We start from the raw sequence: 23,626 nt of genomic DNA on the forward strand, positions 1-23,626 counted from the left end.
AAAAAGTACAATGAGGTGGAGACGAGGACCCAGTCACCTCAGTGGCCGAGGCCCTGCAGCTAATCATAAAACAGTGCTCCACTGGGCCGGCGTATCGCATCGACCCCCCGTTACGTTATCGAGAGTTTTTCCGCTGTGCTATCTTGTGGGACCCAGTCATGGCCGTCGGCGCAAATGAAACGGTGCGCGCGTACGCCGAGACGCGTGCCCCGGCAAATCGTGGTGGACACGCTCCTGGCTACGTCTCCACCCGCAGCATGTCGGTGTCAGCGTCGCTGGCTTTGTCCGACTGCCTCGTGGTGATCCTAGACCTGGATGCCTATGCATGGCAGCATGTCTCGCCTCCCACAGGTGATAGTACGGAGCGTGCCGACGCGGCATTCGAGACGCTGCAGCATGTCATCTCTGCGGTGCTCGTGTTTCTCAACGCATACACAGCCATGCAGCATGGGAACGGCCTCGTCGTGTATGGCGCGGCCGCAGGCACGGCCCACCTCCTGTACTCGAGCCTTCAGGCTGGCGATAGCAGCGACGCGTCGTCGCACGATACCCACGCCAGTGCCTGTTTGCCATTCAAGCGGATGAACGACGCCGTGTTCCATGGCATGCGCGCCATGCTAGAGGCGGCCCACCACGGCGCCGGTGGGTCGGTGGGCATCGTACGTGCATTGGCCCTTGCCTTGTGTCACATCAACCGCATCACAACGGCGATGAGTGAGCACGCTACGGAGAGGCGTGGTGCTGGCGCCACGTCCTTTCAGCACCGGATCCTCGTGCTGAGTGCCACGCCAGATGTGAGCGCGCAGTATGTGCCGATGATGAACTGTATATTTAGTGCCCAGAAACAGGGCATCCAGGTGGATGTCTGCAAATTGCTGGGCGACGAGACGGTCTTTTTGCGGCAGGCTTGCCACCTCACAGGCGGCCACTACTATCATGTCCCGCGCCTCGACGGCCTGTTACAGGTACTCATGACGACGTTTCTGCCATCGCGATCGATCCAGGCATCGCTCATGTTTCCTGCCCTGGATGATGTGGACTTCCGAGCAGCTTGCTTCTGCCATCGTCGCAATGTCGATATCGGGTATGTGTGCTCGGTCTGTTTGAGCATCTTCTGCGAGCCACGCGACACGTGCTTGATATGCCATGCAGCGTTCATGCCGTCGACGTTGGAGCGGCTCAAGGACGAGCGCATCATTGCGGCACAGCTTCGCTCGTCGCATACAAGTGCATGACGTGTGATCCCACGGCCCGCAGTTCCGGTCGCGTCGTGTCAAATAGTTCCCACCATGGGCGCGGCTCCATGGGCAGTGCCAGCGCTTCATACCATGCATTCTCGAGCGTTAAAAGGTAAATCGATGCACATGCGATCGTGTGCACGGGAAACAGGCAATACACGGGCGTTTGGAGTGCATCACTGAGGTAGTTCCATGCCACTTGCACACATTGGACGCGGATGGGCGCCTGCTTAGACGCGACCGTCGCATGCAATATGCCCATGGTTTGGAGATAGTTGATCATGAGGGCATACGGCAATTCGACGTGGACATGGAAGCCAAGTCGCTTGAGCACTTGCATCTCAGCCGTGAGCACCGCGTCTCGTGCATCGTCAGCACGTCGCCCATGGAGATAGTCAAATACAAGGTGCATCTCGCGGAAACTGTGTGGCACTTCGACAAGTTTGCACGCGAGAAGCAGGGCACCCTCACTCACAATGCGTACATCGAAGCGTTGGATGGACGCGACGAACCAGAACCGGCGAAATAGCACTTGGGCCGTCGCCATCGCAGCCTGGGGAAGTCGCAGTATGACGCCCGCCTGTTGGATGCGCTGACAGGCATGCGCGCAGATCGCATCTTCCGCTTCGACCGAGACGCCATCCCGGCGTGATGGCGTGCATCGCACCTGCTCATCGCTAGCCAGCGGATTCAGCATGCCATGGCGTGTGGAGGAAAAAAAGGGCCCATTCGGCCCCTGCCGCCGCCTCATTGCATATCCCCTCGTGGACATGCTCGCCTCCCTGTCGCGACTCGTCTATGGGCCCACCAAGGAAGAGCGCGTGCAAGAAGTGCAGCGTCGACTGCGACAGGAGCAGCGTGCTCTTGACCGCGAGATCCGCCAAATGGATCAGGCCATGAGCCGCGTCAAGCAGGACATCAAGCGACTCGCACGCAAGGGGGATGACAGGAATGCCATTGTACTGGCCAAGGAAGTCGTGCGCACTACAAAGCACCGAACACGCCTAGTGACAAGCAAGGCCCAACTGAACAGTATCAGTCTCCAGCTACAGCAGCAGCTCTCTATGTACAAAGTCACGGGGCACTTGCAAAGATCTACGGAGATCATGAAACTATCCAACGCGCTCATTCGGATACCCCAAATGACGCAGTCTATGCGCGAGATGAGCCAAGAACTTACGAAAGCTGGCATCCTTGAGGAAATGATGCAAGATACCCTTGAATCGAGCGTGTTGGCAGACGATGACCCCATCGAGCTGGAGGCCGAAGCGGACGCCGAAGTGCACCAAGTACTGTATGAACTGACCGACGGCAAGCTGGGGGAAGCAGGCACTACGGCACACCTTCCGCAGCCTGCCGTTGCAGAGACGGCTTCCCGCGAACAGGACGACCTCGATCAGATCCAGGCCGCTCTACACGGTCTGCTCCACGGCTAATACAATCGCGGTCCTGGATGATTCCCAGCTAGTAAAGTACATGTAGAAAACACAGCAATCTATGAGTCGTCGCTTATGTCGACGAGAACTTGGTAACCGAGCGCGTAGCTTCAGCAATAGCGTGCTTCGAGAGCTCACCGGGGAGAATCAGACGCACCGACGTCTGGATCTCACGCGACGAGATCGTGCTCTTCTTGTTGTAGCTGGCAAGCTTCGAGGCCTCCGAGGCAATGCGTTCGAAAATATCCTGCACAAACGAGTTCAGAATAGCCATGGCCTTGTTCGAGATACCCGTGTCAGGGTGCACCTGCTTAAGCACACGGTAGATGTAGGTCGAGTACGTCTCCTTGCGGATCTTGCTGCCGGCCTTCCTCTTCTCAGCCGACTTAGTAGGGGCCTTCGAGGTCTTCTTGGCACCCTCCGAGGGGGCCTTACCAGCCGAGGCAGGGGCCTTGCCGGCGGTTGACGGGGGCTTCTTCTCAGCGGGCTTGGGAGCCATTGTGTTTCAGCAAAGATAGGATGTGACGGACGAAGCAGAGCAGGCCTCTTTTTCTGCGATGGCCTATATACGTTTCCGCTTTGGCTCGGGCGCTTCACGCGAACCACGCGCTTGGCAGCGACGCGCCTGTACGATCAGCTGCCAGCCGTGCCAGCGGCGTGTCTCTGCACAGGATCAATTTTTGTCCATGCATATGTGGATTTTATGTCCACTTTTCGCCTGGTACATCACGCAAGGCCCAAGGCCGTCCGCCCATGTCATGTGGACATATTTTCCATTGGGCCAATGAGAGCCTGTGTCTTCTCGCCCAGGGTGGACAGAATGTCGCGAACTGGGTGATTTTGTGTCCACAGACGGTGGGACGGCGCGCGTGGCGCGCGTCGCTCGCGCTGTTCGCAAGATCATGCAGCCGTCCAAGGCAACTCGTTCGTTGGCGGTTGCTCGTGAATAAAAGGGGACCCGTCTCGGGGCACGGCAGCATTTCTTTCCCTAGACACTTGTCTGTTTCTCATATCCCCAATAAGCACAATGTCTGGTGGCAAGTCTGGTGGTAAGGCCGGTGACGCTTCGTCGGCCAAGACGCAGTCGCGTTCGGCCAAGGCCGGTCTGCAGTTCCCTGTCGGTCGTATTCACCGTCTCCTCCGTAAGGGTAACTACGCCCAGCGTATCGGTGCCGGTGCACCTGTGTACCTCGCTGCCGTGCTCGAATACTTGACGGCTGAGATTCTCGAGTTGGCCGGCAACGCTGCTCGTGACAACAAGAAGTCGCGTATTATTCCCCGTCACCTTCAGCTCGCCATCCGCAACGATGAGGAACTGAACAAGCTCCTCGGTGGTGTGACGATTAGCCAGGGTGGTGTTCTTCCCTTCATCCAGAGCGAGCTTCTTCCCGCCAAGAGCGGTAAGTCGAAGAAGGCTATGGGCTCGCAGGAGATCTAAGCTCTTTTTCCATACCGTGTCTCTATGTAGGTTGGCACGCTTTAGGCGTGTGGACTTTTTTCCTGTACTTCTAACCATGTCCTTTTTGTGTGGAAATTGGCCCCTTTTTGATGGACGATCATGTGCTGCATGTGATAGCTTCACAGGAGATATGGCATCCCCTGGTCTATACGATCCAGCGCTGTGCGCGCCAGGTACAGGAACGCGGTGATCTGTCGTATGTCGTACGTACGTGTGCGGATGTGATTCGCGTTCAGTGCGAGCAGCGGTTTCTTGTCTACCACTATGCCGACGTACCAGTAGCCTGGCGTGCTCTGCATACGGACGCGATCCTATTGAGTGGCGTGGCAACGCTGGCCATGCAGGAGCCTACGGAGGTAGAAGCTCGCATCCGCGACCTGGACGTGGCCCTTATTGTTTCTGGCGCACCGGATCGCGAAGCGGATGTGCACATGCTTCTCCGTGCCCTGCAAGCGTACATGCCCAGGGACGACACTGTGCACCCACGCCTCGTGCCCGACCACATCCCACTCACACAGACGAACGCCGCGCGGACCGTCGACGAGTATGCCGAAGCGCCGTCGCTGCGCGCGTTTTTGGATCGGTGTCCGCATCCACGTTGCCCATACGGCGCGCCGTTTGTTGTGCGTGGATTTGCGCGCGACTGGCCAGCCATGTCGCGATGGCGCGATCCGTCCGACTTGTGCCGACGGGCAGGACCCGGGCGTGTCGTGCCTGTTGAAAAGGGCCTGTCGTACACGGACGAAGCATGGGGCCAGGGCATCGTGCCTTGGTCCGACTTTCTCGCGCGGATCGGCTGGTCCTCATCAGCTTGCGAGCCACTATACCTGGCGCAGCATACGCTACATACCCAATTCCCATGGCTCGCGCACGACATCATCTTACCCGACTACGTATATGCGTGTCCACCACACCCAGGCTATGTCGCGTACCACGAAGGCATGGATCCTATTCAGAGCGTCTGGATCGGCCCCCGAGGCACGGACTCGCCTGCCCACACGGATCCCTACTACAATTGCTACGTCCAGGTTGTGGGACACAAGCACGTGTGGCTTGCGCCGCCGCCTCTGACCCTGCCCGCCATGTCTCCGGATGTGGCCTTCGGTTCGATGCTGCAGAACACGACGCAGCTCTCTGTGTGGGAGGCAGCACAGCCACCAGCGTTTGTGCAAGAGGTCGTGCCGCATGCGCAGCACACCGAGCTGCATCCCGGAGATATGCTGTTTCTGCCGCCGATGTGGTGGCACGCGATGAAAAGTACCAGTCAGAGCTTTTCCGTGTCGTTCTGGTTCTAGATGTGACTACAAGTTGTCGAGCACGGCCTGCGTAAACTGCTGGGTCGTCGAGCTGCCGCCCATGTCGGGCGTGCGGACCTTGCCGGCTGCGATCACACGGTAGACGCTAGCGGCAATCTGGTTGGCGTGGTAGTCGAGACCGAGGTGACGAAGCATCATCGTGGCACTGAGGATCATGGCCGTCGGGTTGGCCTTATTCGAGCCCTTGATGTCCATAGCGGCGTGACGGCAGCCAGGCTCGTAGAGGGCGTACTCGCGGCCGATGTTGGCGCCTGGCACGATGCCTGGGCCACCGACCAGCGCGGCACCGATGTTGGACACAATGTTACCATACAGGTTGGGCGTCACGACCACGTCAAACTGGTTCGGGCGGCCGACGAGCTGCATCGACGTGTTGTCGACGATCATGTCATTGGCCTTGATGCCCGAGCTCTTGTACTCCTCGGCGATGCGACGGAACGTGTTGAGGAACAGACCGTCACCGAGCTTCATGATATTGGCCTTGTGGACACAGGTGACCTGCTTGCGGTCGTTCTTGAGGGCGAAGTCGAACGCGAAGCGGGCGATGCGCTCGGCCTTGTGGCGCGTCATGACCTTGAGCGACTCGACAATGCCGGGCGCGGGGCTGTGCTCCAGGCCACTGTACTCACCCTCGGTGTTTTCACGGATGATCGTAAAGTCAATGTTCGAGTGGCGCGTCTTCAGTCCCTCGAGCGAGCGGCAGAACACCATCGAGGCAAAGATATCGAGCTCCTGACGCATCGCAACGTTCCAGCTGTTGTGGGAACCAGCGCCCGAGGGCGTCACAAGCGTGCCCTTCAGACCGACCTTGGTGCGGCGCAGACTGTCCATGGCCTGCTGGAACTCCGAGTCGCTGCCCTGCATCTCGCCCGACAGATCAAACTGCTCCCACTCAATGGGCACGTTCAGGCGGTCAAAGATCTCCTTGACCGAGTCCGTGATCTCCTTTCCGACACCGTCACCGGGGATCAATGTCGCCGTGTACACACCACCGTACTTGGTCGGGCCCTGCGAACGTCAGAGCTTATATACATACCTTGGTCAGACGCGGCGTCTGTGCCATCAGCGTCGACATAGGGCGCGTCATCTGGCTTGACGTGCGCACAGCGCGAGGGACGATCGAGAGCACACTCATTGCTGTGGGTAGAGCACGAAAAAAAGGTATGTGAAAACTAAGCAAGTCGGGCGCCTGCCCGTTCCTAGAACGCCCGGTGGTATGCGCGGCGTGTCAAGGTGGGCGCCGTCTTTTGTCGGCCGAACAGACCCGAAGTGTGCCAGCCGAGCAAAAGGGGCCTAGGTTCAACGTCGAGTGGACGGCCTTTTTTGGCTGCCTACTCTGACCATGTTTTTTGCTGCCGCCGCTGCTTCGACGCGTGTCGCCCGCCCGGTCTCCGCTGCGCGCCCGCTCGCGTCCATGCTGAGTCGTGGCCTCGCCACGCAGACTGACGCCCCTACGTCTGCCTACAACAAGCAGAAGGACGCGGACGGCAAGTACACCGTGACGCTGTTCCCTGGTGACGGTATTGGCCCTGAGGTATCGGGTGCCGTGCGCGAGATTTACCGTGCCGCTAACGTTCCGATCAAGTGGGAAGAGGCGGACGTGACGCCCTCGATCAACCACGAGGGCAAGCAGGTCATCCCGGAGGAAACGGTCCAGTCGGTGCGCCGCAACACGGTCGCCCTCAAGGGACCCCTGGCGACGCCTGTCGGCAAGGGCCACGTCTCGTTGAACCTGACGCTGCGCCGCACGTTCAACCTCTTTGCCAACGTGCGCCCTTGCGTGTCTGTCAAGGGCTGTGAGACGCCGTACGAGAACGTCAACACGGTGCTGATCCGTGAGAACACCGAGGGCGAGTACTCGGGCATCGAGCACGAAGTCGTGGATGGTGTCGTGCAGAGCATCAAGCTGATCACATACGATGCCTCGGAGCGTGTGGCTCGCTACGCTTTCCACCACGCCCGCCAGAACAACCGCTCGCGCGTCACGGCTGTGCACAAGGCGCCGATCATGAAGATGACCGACGGTATGTTCCTCAACGCGTGCCGCAACGTCGCCAAGGAGTACCAAGATATCGAATACGATGAGGACCTGCTTGACCGCGCATGCCTGCGCATCGTGCGTGACCCTGAGCCATTTGCCGACACGGTCATGGTCATGCCCAACCTGTACGGTGATATCCTGTCCGACATGTGCGCCGGTCTGATTGGTGGTCTCGGTCTGACGCCTTCTGGCAACATTGGCCGCGACGCCTCGATCTTTGAGGCCGTGCACGGCTCGGCTCCCGACATTGCTGGCCAGGACAAGGCCAACCCCACGGCTCTGCTTCTCTCGTCGATCATGATGCTTCGCCACATGAGTCTCTTTGAGCATGCCGACAAGATCGAGCGTGCCATCTTCGAGACCATCGCCGCTGGCGAGCGCACCGGTGATCTTGGCGGTAAGCTCGGCACACGCGCCTTCACGGAAAGCATCATCTCGCGTCTGTAGGCGAACGTAGATTGGATGGGTTCGGATACTTGGCCGCTACCTACTCGTCGCGCCTCGGGGGCTCATCTGCGTATCGATGAGCACGCTCATCTTGGGCACTGTCGCGCTGGCGCCGCGCAGAGGCATCGTCGTCGTAGTCGCGGTACCGCGGTGGACTCGACCGGCGGCGCCAGTCGTCCGACTCTGGGCCACGACGATCATCGCGGCGCGACGACCAACGGCGCGGCGGCTCTTCGTCGTATCGACGAGAGGAGCGCCACGAGTCACGTTCCCTCCAAGAGTCGCGCTCCCTCCAGGCGTCGCGCTCGCGCCACGAACCGCGGTCACGCCACGAATCGCGATCGCGATACGAGTCACGATCGCGCCAAGAGGCCGGTCGCTCGGGTCCCTCGCGTCCACGGCCACGGTATCGCTGGTGGCGGTCGTCGACAGGCCGCGGATTGCCACGGTACTCACCGGGCGTAGGGTCATGAGCGCGCGACGTACTTGAATAGTCTACGCGGATTTTGCGGCCGTGCAGCTCGACGCCATTCATCTGCTCAATGGCCCTCGACGCCGTCTCAACATCCCTCATCGTAATGAAACCAAAGCCACGCGAGCGACCAGTACGTGCATCGTATACGATCACAACCTTGTCGACATCGCCGACGCGAGCAAACTCGTCCTCTAGATCACGCTCGGTCGTGCGGATGCTCAGTCCAAACACACCAATGATATGGGACGGGGCTGGAGACGGGCGCGAAGGCGGCGGGTCACGACTGCGGGACGGAGGCGGTCCAGGGTATCGGTCGTCGTACGCATCTCTCTGTCGACGGCGGTCGTCGCGTGCACCGTCACTCTCGCGAGCATCGCGGCGATCAAAGTCGTCGTTTTCCGCATTCTGCCACTCACGCTCAGCGGGCGCATCCATCGGCTCAGCTGCTGTTAGCCACCCCGAACGTACCGAGCTCTTCCCTTCCCGATGCGACAGGACTTGACAGTGGGTCCATGTCTGACTGTGCGGTCATGCGTCAGTAGGCGCGGCGACGTACCATGAGCGTTGGGTCCCGAACAAGGGGCGCAGTCGGTCGACTCTCACGCGCGCCGTCCCACGGTCCGGGCGCCTCGATGGCCTGCACGCTGTGTCATACCACGTGCCAGCCACGCGAGACAACCGCTGACATATTCACGTGACAGAGGTATAGTTTTGCCTGGTAACACAGCCTACTAGGGGTAGGACTGTGCCGAGCGCAGCGGATGGCCCCAGGGGGAGAGGCGGTTTCTTCTATCGTCTTACCCACAAGCTCTTTGCCAGGATGGGAGTGGACATCGAGAGGCACCACGTCAAGAAGGGTCACCGCCAGGCCCCCAAGAGCGAGGACCCATACCTGCTCCTGCTCGTGAAGCTCTACCGCTTCCTCGCGCGCCGCACTGACTCGCGCTTCAACAAGGTGGTCCTGCGCCGCCTGTTTATGTCCAAGATCAACCGTCCACCTGTGTCGGTCTCGCGCGTGATCTACCTCTCGCGCAACCAGGGCGGTGTCGCCAAGGAGGCATCGCAGACCCCCAAGACGGTGGTGGTCGTCGGCACGATCACGGACGACAACCGTGTGCTTGAGCTGCCCAAGCTCAGCATTGCCGCCCTGCGCTTCACTAACACGGCTCGCGCGCGCATCGAGGCCGCTGGTGGCGAGTGCCTTACGCTCGACCAGCTCGCCATGCGCGCTCCTACGGGCAGCAACACGATTCTTCTGCGCGGCCCCAAGAACGCCCGCGAGGCTGTCAGGCACTTTGGTATGGGTCCCCACCAGCACAAGAAGCCGTACGTGCGCTCCAAGGGTCCCAAGTTCGAGAAGGCCCGTGGTCGCAGAAAGTCGCGTGCCTTCCACGTCTAAGCCATGTGCTGATCAGATGTTGTATGGCTCCATAGCTGTAGACGGCAGCCAGCAGTCCATGTCATGCTACCTAGATGCACATGTGTATGCGGCGCTTCCTACGACAAAAAAATACGCGTTGGACATAGCTACTCGCCATGGCCCTTCTTGTCGCTTGGCGCCGCCGAGGCGGCGAAGGAGCCCGCGTCGCCCCCGTCGAAGTCGAAGTCAAAAATGTCCGACACGCCAAACATGGCGGCAAAGTCGTCCGTCGGTGCATTCGCGCCCGTCGAGGATGTGATGGCACCGAAGGTCGCGTCATCCATCACCGATGGCATGCCGAGTCCCGTAGCGTCGAACGACTGTCTCGGCACCTCGTCTTCCTTGGTCGTCGGCGGCGCTTCTTCCGGCTTGACGGGCGTCTTGCCCGACGTACTGCGTGCATGTCGTCGCGGTGGCTTGTCCTTCTTAGCTGCCGACGGCGAGTCGGTCATGTGTGGCGTCGCCGGCTGCCAAGGACTGGGTGGTAGAGCGTCATGGCCGGTAGGCGGAGCAGGCCGATTCATGCGGCCTTTATTAGCGGTGGTCTGTGGCGCGGTTTGCGATGTGACAGGCGTGGATGGCGTTGAAGCATTGTTGCCTCGCGCCATGAGTCCATTGACAACGGCTTGCTGCTGCGCCTGAGGAAAGAACGGCATGCCCATATCCATCTCGGGCCGCGGTGTGGCTGCATTTTGGGGCAGGTTCATTTTTTGGGCCAAAGGCGACGATTGACTCAGCATCGCGGCTGTATTCAGGCCGCCCTGTGCGGCGTGCTGTGGCGGATGCTCGGAGGCAGGATTCGCTTGTAGGAGCGATGCAATCGACTGGGCCTTGAGCTGCATCTGCTGAGCCATGGCCAGACACTGCTGGGCCATGCTAGGTACGCTCATCGATTGCGCTTTCATCCACTCATTTTTGATGGCGTTCTGCAGTGACTGGTACTGCATCACGAGCATTTGGCGCTGCTGCGGCGAGAGCTGCTCAGACGATGGCCCTATGCCATTGGACGATGCAAACGGCGGTGGCGTGCCATTTTGCATCTCATTTCGCCCAAATGGCATCACAGATCGTGCGGCGATCGCCTGCTGCGCAGCTAGGGCACCCTGCATACCCGATGTGTCCATGGCACCGGCGCTATTCGGCATCTCGCCATTTTTGGGGCCTTGCATCGGTGTGCCGGCCGTCTGAGGCCGCTGAAAGAGCGCCTGCTGGGCATTGGCCCCACCAGGAGGGGCATTCTTGCCGGCATTCTGCATCTGCTGCATATATAGCAAATTCTGCTGCTGCTGCATAAACAATCGAGCCTGCATCTGGGGATCGGTGCGCTGCGCTGCCGCATTTTGACCGAGCATGTTTTGGGCGACCGACTGGATCAGAGCCATGCGCGACTGTGGCGTCATGCTTTTCAGAGCATCCAGCGAAATGCCCTGGCGTAGAGCCGCTGCCATTAAAAGTTGCTGCTGCTGCTGCTGTGAGAGTGCTGCCACATTCAAGCTCTGACTCATATGAGCCCGCGCCATAGCCTGCTGCATCTGTACGGCCTGATGTGGCTGCTGCTGAGATGGCGTTGGTGGCTGTGGCTGATTCGTGGACTGGGGCGTCGCCACGGGGCTGCTGTTCTGCGCCAACTTGAACATTGGCTGCATAGACATGTTTGTCTGTCCATGCCGCATGGGCGCTGCCACATTAGATGATGGAAACGTCGGCGCACGCCCTTGTGCTGGCTGCTGTGACGCATTGGACAGGGGGAGAGGCTGTCCTAGGACAGATGGCTGTACCGGAAAAGACATGCCGGACGAGGGGCCTGGTGGCTGATTTGGTATCACGGGTCGAGGAGCTGGCTGCTGCTGTGGCTGCGCCTGTTGTTGTGGGAGAAACATGGGCACGGGACTCTCTTGCACAAGACGCGCCGGATCCGTGGCTTCCTCGGCGCCTAGCGTTGGATGGGCAGTCTCAGCAGGCGGTGTTGGCTTGGCTTTCATGGCATCCTGTAGACTTTGTCGCTTTCGTGCCTCGAGTAGCTCGGAAAAGACATTCGACTGTCGCGTGTTGTATCCCACGCGTGAGCTGAACAGCTCCCAAAATACACTCCAATACTCATACAAGAGCCCACCAGGCAGCCGGACAGGTACCTCAGGATTCTCCGGTAGATCCGTCTCCTCGATGAGCGTTGCCGCGGTTTTGTACAGCTTGCGGCGGTATAGATACTCCCACACATACAAGTCAAGTTTGTGTGAGTTTTCGTTTTGGCTTATCTGTTCATACATCTGAGCGGCCAACACACTGCCACTCAGGCCTGTGTAGTGGGTGGGTAGGGGCTTGGTCGCTTTAGGTGCCTCGTCTGCCTCTGCCTCGTTACGTGGCCGTTTTGGCTCGGCTTCGTGCGTCGGAGATCTGGCACGTTTGCGCGTCTCTTCTAATGAAGGGTCCTTACTCTCCTTTTGGTTATCGACGTGTGACACAGATATGCCAGTCCCTGAAGACGCGCTCGGCCCTGATTCTGCGGCAGGCGCAGGCACCTCGGAAGTGGTGGGATCAGGTAGATCTGCGCGAGACGATATGGTATCAGCCATTCTTGCCACAGTGCTTTCATCCTGTGACGTGGCAGTATCGTGTTTTTCGTCGACCATAGCTGTCCTTCAGATGTGTGGGACCGTTGATTCCTTTGGCTGGTGCTGTCGTGTTGGAAAAATATTCGCGCACGAATACCACAGTGTTGTCTCGTGTGTCTTCCCACTCAATAACACATTTACCTATGCACCGTACTCGTAATTATGTTTGCCGCTCTTCCTTCTCGTGGATCTTGGACGACAGGACACACGCGTTTTTTTTATGTTAAGGTACGTCCACGTCCCGCTTTCGAAAAAAGAGCGTGATCAGAAAGTGCTGGGATTCTTGAAAATATTTTGCGATGGGCTCCATACCTGTTATCAAGGCACCGTGGGGTGCGCGTCTTTGAGCGCTGTCCCAGGCTCTCGGAGGAGCTCATCGAGGCCAAAGAGTAGGGCCAACGACTTCAGCGAACTTGCTAGTTCTCGCATTGCAAACAGCTACCCACGTCTACATTGTGCCCAGACACGGTGTCTCATGTCGTCGGCTGATATCTTTTTTCAAAATAAGGCTCAGGTCCACCACATCCCAAGCCACCAGGGCGGCGTGCACGAGGCAATATAGTTCACGTGACCTACCACGTGGTATGGGTCCCACTCGTCGCGCTCTGCCGCGCAGGGTGTTGGCCATGGCCAGCATCGTAGCGATCCTCGACTTGAAGGGCAAGCCACTGATTCAGCGGTCATACCGTGATGATGTGGATCCATCAGCATTGGAGCGATTTCTCCCTCTGTTGACCGAAATTGAAGAGGAGCGAGGAGCTGGCGCGATTCAACCATGCCTCAGTGCCCAGGGTGTGAATTATATGCATGTTCGCCATACCAATTTGTATTTACTCGCCCTCTCGCGACGAAATACGAATGCTGCTGAAATTTTGCTATTTTTGCACAAGCTTGCATCTGTGCTGGAGGAATACTTTAAGCAGCTGGAAGAAGAGTCGATTCGGGACAATTTTGTGATCCTGTACGAGCTGCTAGATGAAATGATGGACTTTGGATACCCCCAGACAACAGAGAGCAAAATTCTTCAGGAATATATCACGCAAGAGTCGCACAAGCTCGAGGTCCAGGTACGCCCTCCGATGGCTGTCACGAATGCCGTATCGTGGCGCTCCGAAGGCATTCGGTACCGCAAAAACGAAGTGTTCTTGGACGTGATTGAGAGCGTGAATTTGCTGGTCAATGCCAACGGTCATGTTGTACGCAGTGAAATTGTCGGCACCATCAAGATGAAGTGCTATCTGTCTGGTATGCCTGAATTACGTTTGGGGCTCAACGACAAGGTCATGTTCGAAACCATGGGACGCACGACGCGCGGAAAGTCGATCGAGATGGAAGATGTCAAATTTCACCAGTGCGTGCGACTCTCGCGTTTTGAAAATGACCGGACCATTTCGTTCATTCCACCCGATGGTGAGTTCGAGCTGATGAGCTACCGACTTAACACGCAAATCAAGCCGCTCATCTGGGCCGAAGCGGTGGTGGAGCGCCATGAAGGCAGCCGCATTGAGTTTATGGTCAAGGTCAAGGCACAATTCAAGCGGCGCTCGACGGCCAACAATGTGGAAATACTTATCAATGTGCCAGACGATGCCGACTCGCCCAAGTTCCGCGCGGCGATTGGGTCCGTGTCATACGCGCCAGAGCTATCGGCTATGGTGTGGAAAATCAAGCAGCTGGGTGGTGGTAAAGAGTACCTGATGCGTGCGCACTTTGGCCTACCCAGTGTTCAGGACGAGGAGAGCATGGTGCGCCGCACGCCGATCAATGTCAAGTTCGAAATACCCTACTTTACTGTATCTGGCATCCAAGTGCGATACCTCAAGATCGTAGAAAAGTCCGGCTACCAGGCCCTTCCATGGGTGCGCTATATCACGCAAAATGGGGAGTATGACCTGCGCACCCAGAGCGAGAAGAATGCCTCGCACCTGTCCCACTTTGCTACATAGACGAGTTGCTCTCCATCGGGCTGTACATGTGGAGTGACTGGCTGACATCCGACCCGCACCGTATATATGATTGATCGCAATAAAGTGCTGAGGGGCATCGCGTCATGTGGAGGTGAAGCCTGACATTTTGATGTGATTGGTGGAATGCGTCGCCACAGAAGAGAGGCGCCAAATTAGGACACACCATGTATGCATCTGATGTACTTATTTCACCGACACAGAAAAGGACCTCGAGCTTGCGCTTATTTACCGTAGGCTCTCCTCCTTAGTGGCGGTCCGGGTCTTTTTTTTCCTCTACCTTCTGCCTGGGGTCGTACAGACGACGATCGCTTCCTGGGTAGCGAACAGGCAGAGGAGGCGCATCTCGTTTTGACGTGTGTTGGGGGATACTCGCTGGTTCCTCGGCCCCTGATGGCTCCGCTCAGAGGTGATTCTGCCCCCCTAGCCCCATCTGCCCCAAGTGAAGGCAAGTCTGTCGCACCTATCCCAACATTATCCCATGTGAGCATGCTACATTCGTTTGATGAACATCGTATACCAGCTTCCGCTGTCGAGTCGCCGTCCCCCTGGCTCTTGGATATGACCGTGCCGCGCGTGTCATCACCTGAGCTCGAGACGGATATCAGTCGGACCTCATCGACGTCGACGAAGCACTCGCTTTCCGACTCGATGACATCAAATCAGTCCGTCCACACGGCGCACTCGGGCGACGATGTATCCGAGCCGCCGCCCGTGCCAAGCAAAACCGACTCACGACCTGACCATCCCGAGTCTGGCTCTCAGATGCGCACGCACGTCAAGCGTCTGCATGCGCTTCTAGAGCTAGCTGAAACCGAGGCCAACTACGTGAAGGACTTGGACGTATTGATTCATGTATTTTTCAAGCTGCTTCCGACCGTGCCGTACCTAGCTGAGGATGCGTCGCGTCTACGTACCGTCGTCCGCAACGGTCCGCAATTGCTGGAGCTGCATCGCGATCTTGATGCGCGTTTGCAACGGATTATACAGATGCAACGATTGAATGATGCATCCCTCTCTGAGCTGGTGCGCGCTCAGAGCCCCGGTCACCAGGAGGCCATCGCGCTCTTTGCCGAGGCTTTTATCGACTTTGCACCGCGTTTCCAAATATACTGCGAATTTTGTTCTAAGCACAAGGAGGCTTTGGAGCTGATTGATGCTGTAGAGCACAGGCCCGAGTGGGAGACCTACCAAGCGCGCGCATCAGATGCGGTGGGGTCCCGTGACGCTGCATCGCGGAAGCGCTTGCAGTTTCGTGACTTTTTCATCAAGCCCATTCAGCGCGTCTGCCTATACCCTATTCTCATGCAGACGATTCAGCGATACACGGCGCCCGATGCGGCTGTCAGGCTGGGCGAGGCCATGGCGTGCATGCGACGCATTACATCCGATGTGAATGCGGCGAGTGCGGAGCGACACGCGCGTTTGCTGTCGGACATGATCGTGTCGCGCATGGAGCCGAGTCTCGAGCTGTCGCCTTCGTTCCTGCCCTCACTGGGCAACTGCCGCATGACAGGCAACCTTGGTGTGCTCTACCACCATTCGACATGGGCGCCACTTACATGGCCCCTCACGACCAAGTACTATGGCTGTGTGCTGTACGCCGACTTTGTCATGATGTTCAAGGTGCGCAAAACACACACCTACGAGCCGCGCTACTGGTTCCCGCTAGCCGAGGCCAAGCTCAAGCGCAGCGACGAACGAAGCGTCCGTCTGCCCCACTTGTTCCGCATTTCGGTGCGTGGCCACCACTTTGAGCTCATGGCGTCGACAGCGAAAGAGCACAACCTGTGGCTTGATGCCTTTGCCAAGGCCATAGCCGACGGTCCATCGCCCATGCGCCGTGTACACGGCATGGACGTGCCCTTCCCATGCAACTTGGCGGACAAAGGGCCCGCAGCGCCGACGTCGTCGGACCAAGACGATGATCCACTTGCGCGGTACCTGGACGATGTCGGCGATGCAGCGCCCTCGCTGCGTGGCCAGGTGCTTGTGCGGCACAAGTCGCCGCCGCGTCGGGCGGCGATGGACCGCGGCATGGTGTTTTCTGATGCATGCATCTCAGCGCGATCATCGATCGATGGACATGACTGGGCCGCCCGCTCTCACAGTGCTCGGGTGGGTCTGCACCGACTGAGTGGTAGTGAGACGGTCTCGCTCCGGATCAGCCCATCGTCGGCGACCGACGCGCCGCTGCCTTCGCCGACCACGCGTCTCATGCACGCTAACAGCACCGAGTCCCTCCCTGGTCCTCGACGCATGGATGCATCGCAGCGTCGCTTGTCCGTGTCGAGTTCCCCAGGTGGGCCGCTGGCGCCTGCGTCACCGGCTGGCTTGCTGCCGCGGTCCCAGTCGATGATCGGGCGCACGCTGCAGGGCTGGCTCACGCCTAGCACCACGCAGCTGCCGATCAAGGCGGAAGAGCTGTCGAGGGCGCTTCTTGAGGCATGCACGCCTGAGCCTGCGGCACCGATGCGACTGCACCGCGGGCGGTGCTCGTCCATGGACATGCGCGCCGAGGCAGCGCCGACGCGTACGATCATGCGCCGCCGGTCGTCGACCTCCATGTCGCGGCGGCCCGACACATCTGCGCCGCCCAGTCCGCATCGACGCCTGGCCCAGCGCTTCCTGCAGCGCCACCGCCTGTCTACCATGGACGTGTAGCTTTACTTTGTGCAGCCGTTCCACAGATATCATGTACCACCTGTGTGTCGATGAACGGTGTCTGGATGTGGTGCAGCACGCGTGCGAGGTACCCTGCGTCGCCAAAGAGCGCGCCGCCCAAGCGGCAAGCGGCCGGGATGGGCGGCGCGGCGCGGTCAATGCACGCCGCCATGGCCTGCGCCTCGAGCTCCACGATGTGCTGCGCCACCGCATGGCCATCGTGCGCCGCGCGCGTCACGACCTGAGCCAGTGCCGCGATGCGTGTGCGGCTGTCGTCCGTATACACGTAGCTGAGCAGGTCGTCGGCGGAAGCTGCCCCCGTAGCGGCGAGGATCACATCCAACAGGGGCGATGGCTCGCTGAGCACGTGTCGAAGAGCCGCGCGTCCTACACCGACCGCACTGCCCTCGTCACCCAAGAGCCAGCCGAGGCCACCGACGCGCTTGGTCCGCGTGCGCTGCGCGTCGTAGGCCAGGACGACACTGCCCGTGCCGGCAATGCACACGACGCAGGGCCTGTTGCGTGGCACACTGGCGCACAACAAGGCCGCGTCGTTCGTCACAGTCCATTCGTGGACGTGCGGCATGGCACAGCGCAGCGCCTCTGTCGCGATGCGCGCGCTCTCATCTGCATCGATACCCGCCGAGCCGATCCAGGCACGGGTGATAGGCGCCTCGTTCGCACACGCCTCGAGTGCCTCGCACATGCGCCGCGTCCATGCCCGGAGCGACAGGACAGAAAAGCTGCCGGCCCCGACGCACGAGCGCGCCACAATACGCCCCCGAGCGTCCGCGATGGCAGCCCGCGTCGATGTGCCGCCGGCGTCCACGACCGCCACGACGCCTGTCATGGGTGGAGGACTACTTGGCTAAGATACAAAAGTAGAGCGGCCCCCACGGCGATGGATCTGACGCGCCTCGCGCGACGTGGTCAGGCAGAGCGAGGTAGCCATACTCGGTGCGCTCGCAAAAGCGCCACAAGTGATCCGAGCGCACCACGCGCGCCGGCTGCGACGCCACAAAGGCACGCACGACCTGGTCGTTCTCTTGCTGACTCAGCGAGCACGTAGCATAGACCAGGCGGCCGCCCGGACGGAGCGCACTCCAAGCTGTGCGGAGCAGCGCCGACTGCGTTTTGGATAAGTTGCGGGTCATGGTCGGTTTCCACGCGAGCATCTCTGGCGCGATCGAGCCGGATTGCTGGGCGCGCATGAACGCATGGAGGATATGGCGCTCAGACGAGCATGGGGCATCAATGAGGATGCGGTCGTAGCCTTCTTCGCCCAGCGGGAACAGGTGAACGGCGCGCGGCGACGTGGCGTCGATGCGCAGCACATCCACGAGACCCTGCTCAAAGAGCGTGGGCGGTAGGTAACTCGTTAGATTGGCATGGAGTCGGCGATGACGCGCTACATCCACCTCGTTCGCATGCAAGATCGAGGGGCGCTGCCGGTGCTGCTGTTCGCCACTCGGATGATCGACGTACAGCGCCGGCCACAATCGTTGAGCGAGCGTGATACTCTTGCCGCCCGGCGCCGCACACATATCCAGCACAGCTTGGCCAGGCTGGATATCAAGGCACTGGGCAGCTAGCACGGACGCCGCATCGAGGTTCCAGTGCGTATGTAGTCGATGCCGCGCGTCCGCGGCGGGATGGGGTGGCGGGAACGGCCGACTGCCGTGGGGATCCGTGCGCAGTAGGCACAGAAGCCGCGTCGGCGTATCACATGGCGTCGTATCCGGAGGCGGCGGCAGACGAAGAAGCGTATACTGCCCAGCCGCTGCCGCCTCGTCCGACAGGATGGCGCGGTCCACTTCGATCGACGGCACGTACGCATTGATCAATGCCGCATACTCCGTCGGCTGTAACAATCGCTCGCGCAGACGATGCCACCGCTCCGCACCATACTCATGCACAAAAAACGCATCAAAGGCATCCGCCGCCGACTGCTGCTGCTTGCGCTGCGCCTTGCTAATGGCCATAAGGAACGCGCTCCTTTGCCACCTCCACCTCCATCATGCCGGACGAAGTGTTGCTGCTGGGCTTGGGCGCGGTGGGCACACTGTATGCCTACATCCTCCAGAGCGGCGGTGCCAACGTCACGGCCGTCTGTCGCAGCAACTACCAAGTTGTGCGCGATCACGGCATTGACATCGTGTCCGACAAGTTCGGCGAGCACCCCAAGTGGCGTCCCACACGAGTCATTCAGCGCCCCGAGGACGTGGACGCCGTGGGCGTCACGTTCGACTATATCGTGTGTTGCTCCAAGCACGTCCCAGATCTTCAGCCGGTCAGCGACGTGCTGCGTCCGTACCTCACGCAGAACTTTGCCAAAAAGCCGCAGCGACTGCCTGTGATTCTGCTCCTGCAAAACGGCATTGATATCGAGCACGATTCGTACGAGGCCTTTGTGCATACACCCGAGCCACTCGCTGCCTGCGTCATGAGCGCCAATTCATGGGTGCCAGTGATGCTTTTGAATGGAGGTGCTCGCATCGAACATGGCAGTTTGGAAAGGCTCTCCATGGGCGTGTTTCCCCCACCGCTCCGTGCGCCGCTCCCGGACTCGACGCGCGAGACTGTGCATCATCTACTTACGCTCATGCTTCGTGGCGGCTCAGATGCGCATCTCACGAACGATATCACTTCCGAAAGATGGCGCAAAGTGCTGTGGAACATGAGCTGGGGCGGTGTATCGCTGCTGGCTCGCCGTCCCGTGTTCGAGATGCTGCAGGTCGACATGCTGCCATACACTGTCGGCAGCGTGCGCGGGATTATGCTGGAAATCCTGACCGTCGCTCGCGCCTCAGGCATGGGGGAAGACCGCCTACCCGCTTCCGTCATCGATCACACACTCCACGCCACGCTCCTGAATACACCAGCCAAGCTGCGCATGCTCCGATCTCCTGACATCATCTGTGATAAGCCCTCCGCGCCCAACTTCCGTCGTGACTTCAAACCCAGCATTCTCATCGATCTCGAACTTCAGCGACCCATGGAGCTCGAGCCCATCTTTGGGAACATCATCCGCCGCGCGCGTCAAGTAGGCGTAGATACGCCCCGCCTCGACTTGATCGTCACGAGTATCAAGCCGTCGCAGCTCGAGTACGTGCGTCGGAGCAAAGGCATCGATCACGAAACGCTCGTGCAGCAGGAAGGCGTGCACGACCTCCTGCCAAGTCTCAATGCCACCGGCAGCGCACCCACCGGACCCGTGACCCTGTAGCAGGTGGAGGATGGCCGTGGCCCTTTCCCTTCCCACATCGACGACATGCGTCGGCCCTTTATTGACTATGTGCACCGCGCCACTGTGCTCAGCATTCTTGGTCTGGCCGTACGTACGCGTCTCCGCTCACCAATACAGGGATGGGGTCTGTGGCTCACGGGCGCCGTGTACGTGAGCCGGATTGGCAATACAGACAGGGTATGTGGATGGCGCTGACGCCAGTATCCGTACGGAGGACGGAATCGCGACACCATGACAGAGGTCGTGGGACGTATCGTGGAACGATGGCAGGAAGTGAGCGAGAAAAAGGCTCAAGAGAAAATCGCCGCTGAGCGCTCATCCACATCGTAGAATGCATTATTTTATGTACCATATGTTCCCGTAACTATGTATACAGTAGCCCGTTGGCTTCGAAGTGTCTCTGCTCTGTAGATTTCATCGGTATGCCGCAGTTCTGGCCGCCGCTCCGCGTTTACTTCGTGCAGCTGCAGCGATGGGTACGTTGACGCGCTCGAAAAAGGCGCCTTTTTCGAAAAGACCGGACGTTGCTTCTTGGGCGCAGGCAGGGGCGGATGCTGGTCTAGACGATGTCGTCGCGTTGGCAGGGGTGGCAATGGCCGATCCAAGGCAATGACATCCGCCGCCTGCGCCGTACGGCGAACCGGGCCTGGGGGGACTCTGGCACTCTGGCTACGCATTAATCTGACCCCATTTTCTTGCGCAGCGAATGGAACACGGTGCTGTACGGGCTGCTTGACACTAGCTGAGCGTCGCGGCAACACGCCCGGTGGCACATTTTCTTGTTCGACGCCAATAAAGTGTCGCAAAGACTTCGGATGGGTGGACCGCTGACTGTCCTCATGCTTGTATGATGATGGAGCAGATCGTTGCCTCCTGTACCGCTCCCGCATAAGCAGGCTCTGCGCCCGCTCCAGCATGGCCACAGCGTCGACCGCGCCGTTTTTTTTTCTCGTGTGGCAACAGAGGAGGCACCACGTGGAGTGAATACACGTCGGTACGCGCGTACTCTGTCGGCACGCCATGGCCACGGGCGTGACAGTGACACTGGTTCGGTATGCCGCGAATACTGCGACATCGCTCGGCAGGGCATTTTCGCACATGTCATTCATGGCCATTTCATGCACACCCGAAGCTGATGCCGTGCTCACTGCAGACAAAATCGCGGAGCAGACCCGTGGCGATGTGCGTCCATTTATTCTACCTGCCTTCCAGGACGAGGATGGCTTGGACGAGACACGAATCATGAAAATGGTCCAATCGCTAATAATGCCTTACTTGCATTCACCTCCAACGTATGTGGCTGTTGTCTCGAATGAGCGCATCATCGATACCGTTCTCAAGGGCCTGTTGTGCATGGACGGTGCATCTGTCCATCACCCAGAGCCCAGCTCCGTGAAACGCTCTATGAGCATTTATACGAAACCCCTCCTGCCTGGCGCCTACCACCAAGTGCATGTGTCTGCACACGATGAGCAAATTCATGCGCGTATTTGTACCCTGAGCGAGTCGGCACACTTGCAGCATCAGACGCCCAGCATGATCTCTATCGACAAACCATCTTCTACGTTGCCTTCGCCGGTCAGCATTTCCTTTCCATCCGAAATGTCTGCAGAAGCCGCTGTATCGCCCGGTCGCGATCCACTCCTTCTCAGCCGGCCTGATCCCCACCGAAGCACGCCGCTCTCGATCAGTCCGCTGCGCTTGCGGCCTGTTGACACATTCATGCATTCTCGCGAAGGAACACCACGAATCTTGTCCCAGACGGCCAAAAATGCTCAGTCGTATGACATGCTGACTATGATGCGCTCTATCGAAAAATGGGATCCCATGGTAGATCCCCTCTCATCCACTCCCTCGGACATGCTCGATTCGGCCACAACGGCCGGGTTTTCACCCCTAGGACTCGGGGCCCGTTTCTCGGACGCCTCAGCTCCTCGCGGAGCTCTCTCGGTCCGTTCGATGCCGGCATCGGCGGTGCCTCTCCGCTCCAGCAACACTCCCACGCCCCATGCTACGCCCCAGGGACACAGTGGCAGTGCGAGCAGCGTCACGAATACCTCAACATTGAGCGGAAATGTCAGTGCCTTTGCTCAGAGCCTGTTTAATTATCTTCCATCACCTGTCGCAGCCATCGGGGGCCTCAACAGCGGTCCTACCTCCGCGGCTCCAGACTCGCAAAGCCTATTACAGCTGTGGCAGCGCATATGCATATGCATCCTCCCTATTTTTGCGCAGGAACCACATAACCTGCTGATCGAGCCCCTGCATGACAGCGTTGATCTGTATGTGCGGCTCGTGCATGAACGCGACCAAATGCATGCGCGTGCTACACTGCTTTCCCACTTTGAAAAGCTCGTGTCCACGGGTTTGCATGGCGTGACTTTTCAGCTGCAACAGAATGATGGCTCACGGCTGCTCTACGACTTTCTGCGAGCATGGCAGCACTACTATGGCACGGTGATGCCTTTTTTGCACGCATGTTTCTCGCCGCTCGAGTCTCGCTTGTGGAGCATGGATCTGCTGCTTGCAAGATGGCTGCACCGACACGACCCACTCACACACATCGATCCATCCCATGCACCGGCGCGTATCGATCTCCGACACGCGCTGCTCATCTTGTTTCGCGACCTGATCGTACTGCCTATATGTGACTGGCTATACATGACGACTGTGCAAATGCAATACACGATTCACACGGATCTAAGCAATGCACTGAACACAAGTGTGCGCGGACGGCTCATGCAGCTTGTGAATATCATGAACAGCCTCGGGACGGACGACGCAGCACAGCAACGTATCGAGCGATTGCGCCGTGGTCTCTTGTCGCACGGTCTTTCTTTGCATTCCCATGCCCCACCGACATCCACATCGACACTGGACGTGATGTCCCCATCAAACGCATCGACGCAACCATCGCCCATTTCGCCCATCCCAAGCTGCCCAATCTTCAGCACACCCAATTCACCGACCATAAGAAGCTCCCATTAAATCTGGATACGTTGATACCGCCGGTTGACTCCCATTTGACATGTACAGAATAGAATAAATAGCAGATATACAAAGGCTGCGCCGTAACACGTCATACCCACTGCCGAGCCGTCCGCTGGGTCATCTGTGGAGCCCATGAACGTCTCCCAGTTGTGCGAGAAGCCCCAGCCAAAAATGGACAGCACAATTACTCCAGCTGCTGACACCACAGTACAGCATGATGCTTTCGAGTGAGTCATTATGTACGTACCAAGACCTGTTCCCACTACGGGCTTGTGGACCACCATCACTGTGAATCGGTGCGCGACGCCTGTGCCTT

General features: G+C 59.0%; 20 protein-coding genes across 20 annotated transcripts; 11 read left to right on the forward strand and 9 right to left on the reverse strand.

Moving 5' to 3' along the window:
• Positions 1 to 158: 158 nt before the first annotated feature.
• Positions 159 to 1,235, forward strand: MRET_0996 (transcription initiation factor TFIIH subunit 3; the record flags this gene model as incomplete). Its single annotated transcript, XM_027627623.1, has 1 exon — positions 159 to 1,235. One exon carries the CDS (start codon positions 159 to 161, stop codon positions 1,233 to 1,235), a length of 1,077 nt encoding a protein of 358 aa, XP_027483912.1.
• Positions 1,195 to 1,935, reverse strand: MRET_0997 (cyclin; the record flags this gene model as incomplete). Its single annotated transcript, XM_027627624.1, has 1 exon — positions 1,195 to 1,935. One exon carries the CDS (start codon positions 1,933 to 1,935, stop codon positions 1,195 to 1,197), a length of 741 nt encoding a protein of 246 aa, XP_027483911.1.
• A 73-nt stretch (positions 1,936 to 2,008) lies between these two features.
• MRET_0998 (charged multivesicular body protein 3) lies at positions 2,009 to 2,674 on the forward strand (the record flags this gene model as incomplete). Its single annotated transcript, XM_027627625.1, has 1 exon — positions 2,009 to 2,674. One exon carries the CDS (start codon positions 2,009 to 2,011, stop codon positions 2,672 to 2,674), a length of 666 nt encoding a protein of 221 aa, XP_027483920.1.
• Positions 2,675 to 2,747: 73 nt separating this feature from the next.
• On the reverse strand, positions 2,748 to 3,173 carry MRET_0999 (histone H2B; the record flags this gene model as incomplete). Its single annotated transcript, XM_027627626.1, has 1 exon — positions 2,748 to 3,173. One exon carries the CDS (start codon positions 3,171 to 3,173, stop codon positions 2,748 to 2,750), a length of 426 nt encoding a protein of 141 aa, XP_027483919.1.
• Positions 3,174 to 3,701: 528 nt separating this feature from the next.
• On the forward strand, positions 3,702 to 4,112 carry MRET_1000 (histone H2A; the record flags this gene model as incomplete). The annotated part of the gene is made up of 1 exon (XM_027627627.1): positions 3,702 to 4,112. The coding sequence occupies one exon, from the start codon at positions 3,702 to 3,704 to the stop codon at positions 4,110 to 4,112; it is 411 nt and encodes a 136-aa protein (XP_027483795.1).
• A 110-nt stretch (positions 4,113 to 4,222) lies between these two features.
• MRET_1001 (lysine-specific demethylase 8) lies at positions 4,223 to 5,428 on the forward strand (the record flags this gene model as incomplete). Its single annotated transcript, XM_027627628.1, has 1 exon — positions 4,223 to 5,428. One exon carries the CDS (start codon positions 4,223 to 4,225, stop codon positions 5,426 to 5,428), a length of 1,206 nt encoding a protein of 401 aa, XP_027483796.1.
• A 6-nt stretch (positions 5,429 to 5,434) lies between these two features.
• On the reverse strand, positions 5,435 to 6,584 carry MRET_1002 (isocitrate dehydrogenase (NAD+) IDH1; the record flags this gene model as incomplete). The annotated part of the gene is made up of 2 exons (XM_027627629.1): positions 5,435 to 6,457; positions 6,486 to 6,584. The coding sequence occupies 2 exons, from the start codon at positions 6,582 to 6,584 to the stop codon at positions 5,435 to 5,437; spliced, it is 1,122 nt and encodes a 373-aa protein (XP_027483793.1).
• Positions 6,585 to 6,791: 207 nt separating this feature from the next.
• MRET_1003 (isocitrate dehydrogenase (NAD+) IDH2) lies at positions 6,792 to 7,937 on the forward strand (the record flags this gene model as incomplete). Its single annotated transcript, XM_027627630.1, has 1 exon — positions 6,792 to 7,937. One exon carries the CDS (start codon positions 6,792 to 6,794, stop codon positions 7,935 to 7,937), a length of 1,146 nt encoding a protein of 381 aa, XP_027483794.1.
• A 40-nt stretch (positions 7,938 to 7,977) lies between these two features.
• MRET_1004 (component of the cleavage and polyadenylation factor I) lies at positions 7,978 to 8,971 on the reverse strand (the record flags this gene model as incomplete). Its single annotated transcript, XM_027627631.1, has 3 exons — positions 7,978 to 8,855; positions 8,881 to 8,932; positions 8,969 to 8,971. The coding sequence occupies 3 exons, from the start codon at positions 8,969 to 8,971 to the stop codon at positions 7,978 to 7,980; spliced, it is 933 nt and encodes a 310-aa protein (XP_027483799.1).
• A 261-nt stretch (positions 8,972 to 9,232) lies between these two features.
• Positions 9,233 to 9,811, forward strand: MRET_1005 (large subunit ribosomal protein L18e; the record flags this gene model as incomplete). Its single annotated transcript, XM_027627632.1, has 1 exon — positions 9,233 to 9,811. The coding sequence occupies one exon, from the start codon at positions 9,233 to 9,235 to the stop codon at positions 9,809 to 9,811; it is 579 nt and encodes a 192-aa protein (XP_027483800.1).
• A 128-nt stretch (positions 9,812 to 9,939) lies between these two features.
• Positions 9,940 to 12,462, reverse strand: MRET_1006 (LisH domain protein; the record flags this gene model as incomplete). Its single annotated transcript, XM_027627633.1, has 1 exon — positions 9,940 to 12,462. The coding sequence occupies one exon, from the start codon at positions 12,460 to 12,462 to the stop codon at positions 9,940 to 9,942; it is 2,523 nt and encodes an 840-aa protein (XP_027483797.1).
• A 608-nt stretch (positions 12,463 to 13,070) lies between these two features.
• Positions 13,071 to 14,390, forward strand: MRET_1007 (AP-1 complex subunit mu; the record flags this gene model as incomplete). The annotated part of the gene is made up of 1 exon (XM_027627634.1): positions 13,071 to 14,390. The coding sequence occupies one exon, from the start codon at positions 13,071 to 13,073 to the stop codon at positions 14,388 to 14,390; it is 1,320 nt and encodes a 439-aa protein (XP_027483798.1).
• A 411-nt stretch (positions 14,391 to 14,801) lies between these two features.
• Positions 14,802 to 17,072, forward strand: MRET_1008 (RhoGEF domain protein; the record flags this gene model as incomplete). The annotated part of the gene is made up of 1 exon (XM_027627635.1): positions 14,802 to 17,072. The coding sequence occupies one exon, from the start codon at positions 14,802 to 14,804 to the stop codon at positions 17,070 to 17,072; it is 2,271 nt and encodes a 756-aa protein (XP_027484028.1).
• Positions 17,056 to 17,922, reverse strand: MRET_1009 (BadF/BadG/BcrA/BcrD ATPase family; the record flags this gene model as incomplete). The annotated part of the gene is made up of 1 exon (XM_027627636.1): positions 17,056 to 17,922. One exon carries the CDS (start codon positions 17,920 to 17,922, stop codon positions 17,056 to 17,058), a length of 867 nt encoding a protein of 288 aa, XP_027484029.1.
• A 10-nt stretch (positions 17,923 to 17,932) lies between these two features.
• MRET_1010 (tRNA (cytosine34-C5)-methyltransferase) lies at positions 17,933 to 19,054 on the reverse strand (the record flags this gene model as incomplete). The annotated part of the gene is made up of 1 exon (XM_027627637.1): positions 17,933 to 19,054. The coding sequence occupies one exon, from the start codon at positions 19,052 to 19,054 to the stop codon at positions 17,933 to 17,935; it is 1,122 nt and encodes a 373-aa protein (XP_027483731.1).
• A 35-nt stretch (positions 19,055 to 19,089) lies between these two features.
• On the forward strand, positions 19,090 to 20,298 carry MRET_1011 (2-dehydropantoate 2-reductase; the record flags this gene model as incomplete). Its single annotated transcript, XM_027627638.1, has 1 exon — positions 19,090 to 20,298. The coding sequence occupies one exon, from the start codon at positions 19,090 to 19,092 to the stop codon at positions 20,296 to 20,298; it is 1,209 nt and encodes a 402-aa protein (XP_027483730.1).
• A 45-nt stretch (positions 20,299 to 20,343) lies between these two features.
• Positions 20,344 to 20,649, forward strand: MRET_1012 (uncharacterized protein; the record flags this gene model as incomplete). The annotated part of the gene is made up of 3 exons (XM_027627639.1): positions 20,344 to 20,406; positions 20,437 to 20,496; positions 20,521 to 20,649. 3 exons carry the CDS (start codon positions 20,344 to 20,346, stop codon positions 20,647 to 20,649), a joined length of 252 nt encoding a protein of 83 aa, XP_027483747.1.
• Positions 20,650 to 20,660: 11 nt separating this feature from the next.
• On the reverse strand, positions 20,661 to 21,236 carry MRET_1013 (uncharacterized protein; the record flags this gene model as incomplete). Its single annotated transcript, XM_027627640.1, has 1 exon — positions 20,661 to 21,236. The coding sequence occupies one exon, from the start codon at positions 21,234 to 21,236 to the stop codon at positions 20,661 to 20,663; it is 576 nt and encodes a 191-aa protein (XP_027483746.1).
• A 103-nt stretch (positions 21,237 to 21,339) lies between these two features.
• On the forward strand, positions 21,340 to 23,307 carry MRET_1014 (uncharacterized protein; the record flags this gene model as incomplete). The annotated part of the gene is made up of 1 exon (XM_027627641.1): positions 21,340 to 23,307. One exon carries the CDS (start codon positions 21,340 to 21,342, stop codon positions 23,305 to 23,307), a length of 1,968 nt encoding a protein of 655 aa, XP_027483733.1.
• On the reverse strand, positions 23,304 to 23,594 carry MRET_1015 (uncharacterized protein; the record flags this gene model as incomplete). The annotated part of the gene is made up of 2 exons (XM_027627642.1): positions 23,304 to 23,530; positions 23,558 to 23,594. 2 exons carry the CDS (start codon positions 23,592 to 23,594, stop codon positions 23,304 to 23,306), a joined length of 264 nt encoding a protein of 87 aa, XP_027483732.1.
• Between the last annotated feature and the right edge of the window lie 32 nt (positions 23,595 to 23,626).

Source organism: Malassezia restricta, chromosome II (assembly GCF_003290485.1).
Source record: "Malassezia restricta chromosome II, complete sequence".
NCBI classification, from domain to species: domain Eukaryota; kingdom Fungi; phylum Basidiomycota; class Malasseziomycetes; order Malasseziales; family Malasseziaceae; genus Malassezia; species Malassezia restricta.